Here is a 10,705-nt window from a genome sequence, read left to right on the forward strand (position 1 = left end):
CCCTAAAATCCAGGGCCTAGGCCCGATGGGCTTGCCCATGGGCCGGGCTTGGGCCTGAGTTTTGAGCCCATCAGTAGGGCCTGGACGGGCTTGGGCTTGGCATATTGTCATTTTAAGGAAGAGGCCCGGCCCACGGCCCTAAGCCCTAAGGGATTTTTAGGGCTTTTTACCATATGGGCCGGGCTTGGGCTCAGAACTTTTAAGGGAGGATGCATGAGTTGGTACAGCTAGATTGGGACACTATATGAGCAAAGGTCCACTCCTAGCAGAACTTTTAGGCGAGGCTACTTGGACATACTTAGTCCTGGCCATCTCAGGCTCGGCCCTGTCGGCCCACCCAGGCCCGGCCCTAAAATCCAGGGCCTAGGCCCGATGGGCTTGCCCATGGGCCGGGCTTGGGCCTGAGTTTTGAGCCCATCAGTAGGGCCTGGACGGGCTTGGGCTTGGCATATTGTCATTTTAAGGAAGAGGCCCGGCCCACGGCCCTAAGCCCTAAGGGATTTTTAGGGCTTTTTACCATATGGGCCGGGCTTGGGCTTGAAAAGTAGGCCCAGTGATAAGGCATGGGAGGGCATGGGCCTCAGTTTTCTGCCGTGGGCTTTTTCAGGCCCGGCCCAAGCCCGGCCCGGCCCGGCCCATGGCCAGATATAGACATACTGCTTTAAAGATATTTCAAGACAATAACTAAAAGCATGAATGTGTCCTACTTCATTATAACTATCATTCAATCCGTATTTGCTTCTATTAATGGATCGAATGAGGTAACATGATTCATCATTGCTTGAAGATGTTGCATATGTGCAATCTGTAGTGGCATCCTCTAAGCAAAGGTTTTCTTTTCCTCCTTCTAACACAACAAAACATCATCGTGGGCGCTCTTAAGAGTCTCGATTGCCCACTGGTGGTACACTACAGTATCGGCAACATCACATCATCCGAATTCTCATTTCATGTTCAAGGTTTAATGATGAGTTTGGACCATATCACACCTACCATTGTCCGTTCCAAATTATATGTCTCAATAAAAGTGCCCCCCCTCAAGCCTCTTTGTTCCTACCCACCATAATTAGGTATAATTAGGAAGGAGGTGGTTTTATATGTTGCACTACCATCCACTACTTGCTACAATAAACGATACACCCTGCCTCGCCAACCTCTACAACTCCATGCATATTGCTAGTTGGGGATGGGTTCTTATCTGTTGCATGCTATAAATTATGGATGCACCCACAACACACACACACACATGCTAAGCTAGGATTGAGAGGTGCCGGAAATATTTCTACCACTGTGAGCCCTTGTTGAACGATGTCAGTTGATGATGTAGAGGGAAGACCACTTGGCCAAATAGCTGGCGGTTGCGTGAGTAGGCAACAGAACTGCATATTGTAGATACATCCACGTCGGCAACAGAACATGCTGGATGATCCGCCGGTGTAACGATAAAAAGATGGAGTGCGTATGTGCCGGTGGATAGGAAACTGGCTTCAACTAACTCGTTACTTCTACGTCGCGTTGAGCTGCGGTGAAGAGGTGATCCGTCTCCTTTTCCGTAGTGGAGAGGGACAGGCGTTAGTTTTTTGCATAGGATTATCCTATCTTTTTCAGTCCTGTAATGTTGGTGTTTACGTGGCTTGTAAGTCAATCTTTATTTTATTGATGAGACACGTATTACTACGCAAAAAAAAAAACTCGTTACTTCTACGTCGCTCGTCAAGTCAAAGTTTAGCTTGAGATAGCCGTGCGCTGTGGCAGTTCTGCATATGTTGGTGAATAAATCTGAGAACAGATACGAGCCGAAGATCTCCTATTGTCCTCTAGTTTAGAGCAACATAGCAGTAGCATAAGCTTCTAAAGAGCTGCAAGCTATGTTGCTATTACCTCTAAGATAAATCCCAGGCACAACTTATAGTTAATCAAGAAGACTAGCCGTCAACACGAGGCATTCGTGCAGGCTAGTTAGTGATCATTGTCTTAATTTGATTATTTATCATAGAAATCATAGAATAATACATGTTGCTTGCCTGCCTCGTAAACAATTGGCAACTTCATGTTTAGTATTAGCTCCAATCCAATAATAAACATATATACTTTTTGTTTGGAGGTACTTCCATGCGGAAGAGTTGAAGCTGACAAACAATTGATATGTCATTATTCTAAATGATTTTAGAGTTATATTTTCCATACTCTAAAAGTATCAAAAACAGTTCATACTTACTTCCTAGATGGACTTAAAACGGTAGAACACGTATTTTAATGAGCATAAAACTTTTTCGGTATTCATCACTAGAGAAGAATTAATAGAAGTGGTCCACAAGTAATGGACCGGCCGGTAAGTATGGACCAGTATAGATACCCAAGCCTCTATTGCAGGCAAGGTTTTTACCGTGAGATTGAACCATTTGTGTGAAAGTGACCCATGGTGAATTGTGTACATGACACATGCTATTATTTTGGTAAATGGCTGTGTACAAAGGCCTTGTGTGTTCAGAAGTTTGTTTCAAATTTTTTGAACTAGCATCACGTTTCTTTTGGTGGGTTTAGCAAATTTTGTTACTTGTGGGCCATCCTTCCGCTTTGACTGGATTGCGTAAGTTTCCTTCGGTGGTTCGGTGCTGCTCTATGTCAATGTAATCGGTGCCGCTTTCATCGTGAAATCTAGAGTCGCTCCGGTCCCTGATCGGTGCCGCTTGGGCCTCGCTTGATGGTTCGCGGGAAGGTTCGCGTGAAATCCTCCACCGCTGTTTTTACCTACATAAAAGGCCCTCATCCCTCTCGATCTAGGTCTCCATCGCAGTAGTCTGGGTCGCAAGCATAGTACAGGCCTCGGGACGGTGACTGCGGGACGGTGACTACGGAGGCCATGAGCGGCAGAGAGCGCGACCATGCTGTCGGCTCCTCTGCTCGACCTGGCGGTTGCAGCATGTTTCTCGTGGCCGCCAGACTGCCGGTGACCCGCCTAGCATCGTCACAATGGGGAACTATCGCCTCGAGTAGGCTACCGCCCGCAGCGACGCGAGGAGGTGCTCTGCCCCTGGTTGAACTGTAGGACGACGAGGTCACAACGGATGCGTCATCTGCTTCGGAGAGGGAACCATGATGAGCGGCGATGTCAAGTCCTTCTTCCGGTAGAAGAAGACCCACACCGGGGCGCGGGCAAGCAAGCCCATCGACGGCATTCCCAAGAAGGCGGTGCAGCACCACCATCGGGCGCAACTTCTCACCCGACACCAGGTAAGCCCTATGCATGCCCGGTTACAAGTCGGCCGATTCGTGTGCCGCCTGCATCCCGTTCACTGCTGTAGCGCTGGCATCGGCATGCTTCGCTGCTCTCCTGCCCTCCCGGTTGCCACCATGCCACCGACGACAATCCCATGGTGGTGACGACGTGCAGCCTATCCCTGTTGCGTGCCCTACGCCGACGTTGATGGTCGCCGCCAGGAGGCATCCAATCGACAGACGGTGCAGGAGACAGCCAGCGGTGGTTGAAGTTGGAGGCGGGAGCGAGCCGCGAAGAAGGAAAAGGGACAGGGAAGAGTATGGCGAGGTCATATGATGCCGCCTCTCAATTACAGTATTTTTTGCATGGTGAGGCTCTCGATTAGGCTCTATCGCGTCGGTGCTCGATTTCTCTCTCGGTTGGTGGATAGTAGCAAAGAGAAAGAAGAAGAAGGAAGCATGCTAGAGGCCTGCCGGAGACGGACAGCGCCAGCCAAAAATTCGGCCAGCTGCAGCCGGAAACGATGCCCTCGATCCTCTCCCTGTCTGTTTCCCTCCTCCTTTCATCGGGCGCGGTGTGTTAGACATGTTACATGTGCGGTCGGTGGCCAAGGAGTTCTTGATGCGCGGCAGGACAGGAGCCGTGTGCATCCCCCTTGACCATGCAAAGAGCACAACCAGTGCGAGGCAAGTCGTGGGAGATGGACAGGGACGGGCCTGCGTGCCTGCGTTTGTCCTCCCGGGGACGAGGTACGCCGCGGTGCATTCATGCATGCTTCACCCCTTCTGACCCATCTCGGACAGCGCCACGCTGTAGTACCAGTCAGTCATGACGAGACCGGCAACGCCTTCGCGTGCGGGCAGTACGCTTTCAAGATCCAAGATCCAGTTGTAGTTCACCGCAGGCACCATCACCCAGCGCTCTCCGTCAACAAGAGCACGGACAACAGCACGTACACTAGGCCGATGTGTTGTTCGTCCTTCAAGGTTAGCTGCAGGATTATCCGGCAAAAACCAGTCATGTACTCACGGGCTACTTCCATCTGAAGGACAGACTGTTGTTTGCGGGCCGTGTGCTATTAGCTCTCTCTCTCTCTCTCTCTCTCTCTCTCTCTCTCTCTCTCTCTCCTTTTGCTCTTTGATGTATTTCTTTGATATGTGTTTCACGCATGCAGCTGTCGTGCTGCTCTGTTTGACTTCTTTTGTTTGAAGTATGAGAGAAATCAAATTCCTATGTACAGTGAGCCTTCCAATTTGCACAAATTATTTATGCATCTTTTGATGTACTTGAGGTGCAGGAATGTACAAGCAAGTTTGATAATGCACAGAGAAGTACTCCCTTTTGTAAACTGATATAAGAACGTTTAGATTACTAAAGTAGTGATCTAAACACTCTTATATTAGTTTACGGAGGGAGTATTAGTTAATAACATGCGGAGTTTAATCTAATGAATCAGAAAATGAGTGTTGAAGCAAGAAAAGGCCAAATCGGCCCTTCAAAGAAAAGGCCAAATCATTGGAGCCGGAGGGAGATCAACTGCGCTTTCAGGTGGCATTATTATTATTCGAGTCAAAGTGTGGATATAATACTAATTTAGTGTTTAAGGGTTCAGCTTTTGCGGTATCATGAATTTTCGCTATTTTGATGATGTGGTGACCGCATGAGGCACAATGGTATTTATTTTTGTATTAGGATTTTTTTGAAGGAATGAAAACAGAGATGGAAGAATGTTTCTGCACATATTTTTTGGAAGATAATTTAGGCTACCTATCCTCATCTTATGAGCATGGAATGTATGATTGAACTAAGCGGACATAATTACAAATAGTTTGGTGCCCCTTTTCTCTGCATTTTTGTGGCTCTCTATTGTATTAAGCTAACATAGACAGCTCTGTTAAGCTACTTTAGGACATGAGAAGATACATCTTTCAAATTTCATGCCAGACTTGATTCTTGTGCGTCAATAATTCAATTTATTTTCTTAACTGGGCTGCTTACATAATGGTGAAAGGATGCATTAATTTATGTTCAACATTTTTATTTTATCCATGCAAAACTCAATGTATTATTACAATTTGAGAGGTTTTTCTCTATCATCAATTCGCAAACTTAAGTGAAAAAATTATATTGATTCCAGTTTGAGTTGAAGATCCAATCTCTGTATTGAGAAGCTACCACGAGGTTGACCTTAGATGGTTGTCTTGAAATAGTCCTTAGTAATTACCTTCGTGTTCTGTCCCATTAAACAAACCAAGTAAGCATATCTATTTGCATGCCGCTGCAAATCAAAAAGAGATGATGTCAAACTAGAAACCAATCAACAATCAAAATTTTTAACACATGAGTCTTCCTTTTATCACGTATGTAATTTCAACATAAAGTATTAACAAAGTTTTGTATAATTTCATCATCAACACAAATCCGGCAAGCAAGCGAACATGGATGCTATGAATTATTGAAGAATAAAAAATTTATCATGCAATATCAATATGTATTTCCTTTATCTACAATGAATTGATTCTTTTTGTGCAAAAATGATTTTATTTATGAAAGATTTCAGCATTTGTACCAATATGATTTTTATGCATACATTGCAACATAAAAATTAAAGTTGAATAAGCAACAATTGAATAATTAATCAAATAGTTAACAGTTAAAGTTTAATATAACTGTATGCAGACTTTATCACATAATGTATCAACAGGCGCAACGTGTTGTATACAATGCCAATAAGTAGACCTTATTAGTAATCTATCAGCATATACACTTCCGTTCATCAGTATGTATCATGCATAGCTGCAATATAAATGTCCCATTTTCCATCTTCTTTTACTGGATTCATAGTATATATTCTTTTTGGGTTCTAGCCATGGACAATTCTATCGTTACAAATATAACAATGCCCTTTACGATCCGTATAAATACAATGTAACAATGGGCGCGGCGGCAGCGCCGGCTATACTAGTACTAGTAGTATTCCATGGCACCCCAGGTCCAACCGATTTCTGAAGTGAGAAATTCCATTTTTCTTTCTTGGCCGTTGCTACAACTGACAGATGAGACCCCATGGATTATGAGTCCAAGGACCAGTCAAGACTAGTCTATGAGTGTCAACTCCAGGGCAGACTACACTCGACTAGTCTATGAGTCGAAATTTCAGTGTCAACTAGTGTCGATTAGTCACGCTCAGTCTATAAGTCTCAACCTCGGAACGACTCGTCGCCCTTGCTGAGACCAGTGCAAGTCTCGATAAGCAATCTTCAAGATGGGATGGGATGACTGCCAGCAGGTCCTTTCTCCTGCATGAGCTCTAATGAACATAATTAAATAATTAATATGCAGCATATAAATGTAGTAATGTAGCACACCTCCGTTCTAGTGCGGTTTCAGGGAGTTCCATTGAGACTTGAGGTTTGAGGTTGCCCCTGAATCAGTTTGAACTGGCCAAAAGAGCCGTGGTTTTTTCCAAAGCTGTGCGGGTCAGGTCGTGACATGACCATCAAGCATTCCCCTGAACTGCACAGACAAGTTGATGTTGGTTCGTCAGGTGATCTCGCATCCCACACGGACGGAACTAAATTAGCTGTGCAGTATGTCCCACTCCAGGATACAGCATGTGATCTTGATGTGAATGAGCTGCTGTTACTTCTTCCTATACCCACCACTTCAGCTTTTCATCATAGTAAAACTTGTTCTGTGGACCTAATTATAGCTCCACGAAGATGAAGCAATCTGCTTTGTCTTGCAGCTGAATGAAGTACGGTTCTTGAGAGGATCAGATTGTGCTATCACCTATCAGTCACCTCCCTGTATAATAAACATGGTGAGATTAGCCTACATTTCAAAGCTATCACTTTGGAGGTGCACAACAGGAATAAAGGAACTATTTGCAGCAACCAGTCATATTTCTTATTTATTTAGTAAATATATAAACCCAAACACCAATAGAACATATATGCTCTAAAAGTGTACACTGCATTCTGCAACATTTTGACTGCTTTAACATGATCTATAGTTTTAAACAACATTCAACAATATGAACTTTTGAGCCCTTGCCTGAAAGAAGAACAATGCTGACAGGTCATAGCAACGAATTTAAGCACGATAAAAGAAAACGACACGCCACCTCAGTTTCTTTACCTGCCCCGGAATAAATGTTTGCCTCCTTTATAACATTGGAGGATGTTTTTTCAGATACTGGCCCTGTTCTTTTACAGATATTTAGTTTTGTACTAACATGCTTAGGCCATGTGAACTAATCAACAATTCATCAGACCGCAAAATTCACAAAAGAAGTGAGAGCACCAATGAATTCAGTGGCGCGACTGAAACTAATGCAGCTCACAGTGTTTGTTTTGGTAGCTGCAGGTTCTATTTTTTGGTGAGAATGGAACATAATGTTTGTGATTGGACATGAAAAAGGAGAAAGTACAATGTCTCTAGATTATGAAGTACCTGACATGGGTTCCTGCAAAGCAAGCCTATATCATTGCACGGACAATATCCTCAACCTGCTGAACAAAAAGATGATGGGCGTGGTTGAAAAGCAATTGAACAACATCCAATATAGTCATCACAAGTCACCTGCTTCATAAACAGAACACGAACTTGCTGAATACAAACTGTTAACTCAAGGAGGCAATGAGCTCTTTTGTGAGTTTTGTGGATCAAGTACAGACAGTATAACAACAACACTTTCTATGGCATAGTCAAGCTTTGCTTTATTGCACAAGAATAGACAGACTATCTATCTCCTATTCTTAAAAGCTAAAACCGGAAAAAATGAGAGGGCAAATTTATTTGCACCTTCAAACAATGAATGGGGGCAGAGGCACATTATCTGTACAATGGCATCCAAATGCTGCTTTTCATCACATGCAAAATAAAATAAAAAGGTCACCCAGGTCGTTCTCCTTCGCTCTAATAAACAGTAATAATCAACATATAGCTACAAATTCTCAAAAACCAAGACTGTACTGGTAGGCTGTATGCAGAAATTGTAATACTGGTAGAAAGTATCAGCCAGTACGCCATTCAAAAATACAGGAGAATAATAAAGGAAAATACTGGTGCAAATTAGTAAACCATCAATTACTTTAACAAAAATTTAACTCTTCAAACAAAGATGCTGCAGAAAGAAACATGATTAATTTTTAGCTAACAAGAACTGGAGCAAGCAACCAACAAACTATATCAAAATGCCATCCTCAGCAGCGATCAACATATTGTGGTCATCCTGGTCCTTTCATATCAGTATTCCAAATATATAAATGCAGATATATTACTCATAGATAATTCAATGCGTCTGCACAATGACGTGATCTCACACTCTCTTAGTTCCAGTATGTGTGTCAATAAGACATGAGAATGGCCAAGATAGCAGTTTGATGTTCTCTTCTCTGCTGAATGATGACATGGACATACCAGGTCTCATGAAATAAATTACTAGCTTAATCAGGTGTTAGCAAGTAGCAACGACCAAACCAGCATGTCATAGCCATACTAAAAAGACAACCAACATCTAGTTAGGCACGGATACTGAGACAAAAGCCTACCAGCTTACTCCCCAAGCGAAATCTCTGGGGTGCAGTAAGCAGTTTCAAACTTTAATACCATAAAATTCTTGGTTCATGCAAATCTGAATCTAGCCGGCACTTCGCCTCTGCAAGCTTCCGCATAGTCTTCAGCAAGGTGCGGTGCAGCTTCCATGTGAGAGCATATGAACTTCTCCATGAATACCTTCGGAGTCACCGCGACTGCATAATAGTAGTCCCGGCCGCGATGTAGCAATCCATTTTCCTTGAGAAACTTTACAACATAGTACCGGGGCCTGAGCCGGCCCTCCAGGCTGGAAGAGAGCAATATCGGACGATGAGCAATGTATGCCGGTTCCAGCCCCACCTTAGAGATGAGGAACTCCGACCTGCTCCGCAGAGAGTCCTTAGACCTCCTCAGCAAGATTGGATACTTGGACACAGCAATGCCGGCCTCGGCACCTAAAGGTCTTCTTCAAGTACCCCAGTTTGGCAGCAATCTTCTCCTCGCCGAGGAACACAACAGCATGCACTGCATACATGAACATCCGAGATCCACGGGGCACACCAAGACTTTCAGCGCATGACAATATTGCCCGGATGGATTCTACATTGGTGGTGAGCAGCCATGGATTAGTGAGGCACAGCTTGGCAATGTCGCAATCACCCAGCCCCGAGTCGTGCAGGGCGGCCACGTTGGGCTTGACCACCCTCTCGAGGTCAGACGAGATAAGGTATAAGCCGCGCTTGAGAGCTCGGAGGGTGCTGTCGATGGAACCGAAGAGGGGCAGGTAGTACTGCAGCTTGGAGACGATGGATGTGAGATGTAAATTGCCATGGCAGTAGGAGATGAGGCGCGCGATCTGAGAACGCGAGAGGCCGAGGCCGGTGAGCTGGGCGACGACGGGGCCAAGGTATCCCTCCACGCTGGAGCAGAGTACCTTGGGGTCTCCCGTGACGACGGCGGCGACGTCAGAGCTGGAGAAGCCGTGGCCAGCGAGGAAGGAGAGCACGGCGTCGGGCTTGGCGGGGGATTTGAGGTGGGAGAGCTTGGCGGAGGCCTTGAGTGCCTGCGCTGGGGTGAGGCCGCAGGTGGCGACGAGGTACTCCTCCACCGCGAAGCTAGGGTTTGGGGAGATGACGGGCGCGGCGGCGGCGGCAGCAGAGATGGCGCGGTGGAGATAGGAGCCGTGAGAGGTGTCGGGGGATGAGCGGAGGCGGGCGAGGATGCAGCACCGGAGGTGGAGCATGGCGGCGCGGTGGCGCGCCGGAAGGCGAAGGCGGCGGCGGAATGAGGAATGAACGACGGCTCGTTGGTTGGTGGGGGAATGAATCGTGGTGTGGATCCAGCCCAAGTGGGTTCAGTCTGATGGCCCCGGTGGGAGAATGAATCTCTTCAGAATTTTTGAACACTTCAAATATTTCTTTTCTTTCTTTTATTTATTTTTTTGTGTGAGAAACTTCAAATCTATTTATTTTCGATCATGGCAGTACAAAGAAAATCAGAGGTAATAAAAATTACAACCAAGTTGGCAAACCACCTAGCGACGATTACAAGTACCGAAGGCGCGCCGCTGTCATCGCCCCTCCATCACTGGAGCAGGGCAAACCTTGTTGTAATAGACAATCAGAAAGTCGTCGGCCTCATAGGACCAACACACCAGAGCAGCAACAATCGCCGATGAAAAAACCTCGGATATCGGAAGGATCAAACCTGTAAACACCACAAAGACGAACGAATACCAGATCTAAAAAGATCCATCAAAGACCAACACCAACCGACTTATGTGTGACCCGACGAAGACACACCCCCACACGCCCTCCGATGATGGTAGACGCACCATCAAAACGGAGATAGAACATGAGAGATATTATTCCTACTGAGAGACATGTCATGGCCATATAGCCCCAACCAAGACGTTGAACCAAACAAGAACGATAACAGGGTCCC

At 45.6% G+C, this 10,705-nt stretch overlaps 1 protein-coding gene across 1 annotated transcript; it reads right to left on the reverse strand.

Moving 5' to 3' along the window:
- Positions 1-6,008: 6,008 nt before the first annotated feature.
- LOC119326415 lies at positions 6,009-10,075 on the reverse strand. Its single transcript, XM_037600068.1, has 2 exons — positions 7,676-10,075; positions 6,009-7,027 (listed from the first exon to the last, which is right to left on the reverse strand). The coding sequence occupies exon 1, from the start codon at positions 10,002-10,004 to the stop codon at positions 9,162-9,164; it is 843 nt and encodes a 280-aa protein (XP_037455965.1). The 5' UTR covers positions 10,005-10,075; the 3' UTR covers positions 6,009-7,027; positions 7,676-9,161.
- Between the last annotated feature and the right edge of the window lie 630 nt (positions 10,076-10,705).

The sequence above is a fragment of the Triticum dicoccoides genome, chromosome 6B (assembly GCF_002162155.2).
Source record: "Triticum dicoccoides isolate Atlit2015 ecotype Zavitan chromosome 6B, WEW_v2.0, whole genome shotgun sequence".
Taxonomy (NCBI): domain Eukaryota; kingdom Viridiplantae; phylum Streptophyta; class Magnoliopsida; order Poales; family Poaceae; genus Triticum; species Triticum dicoccoides.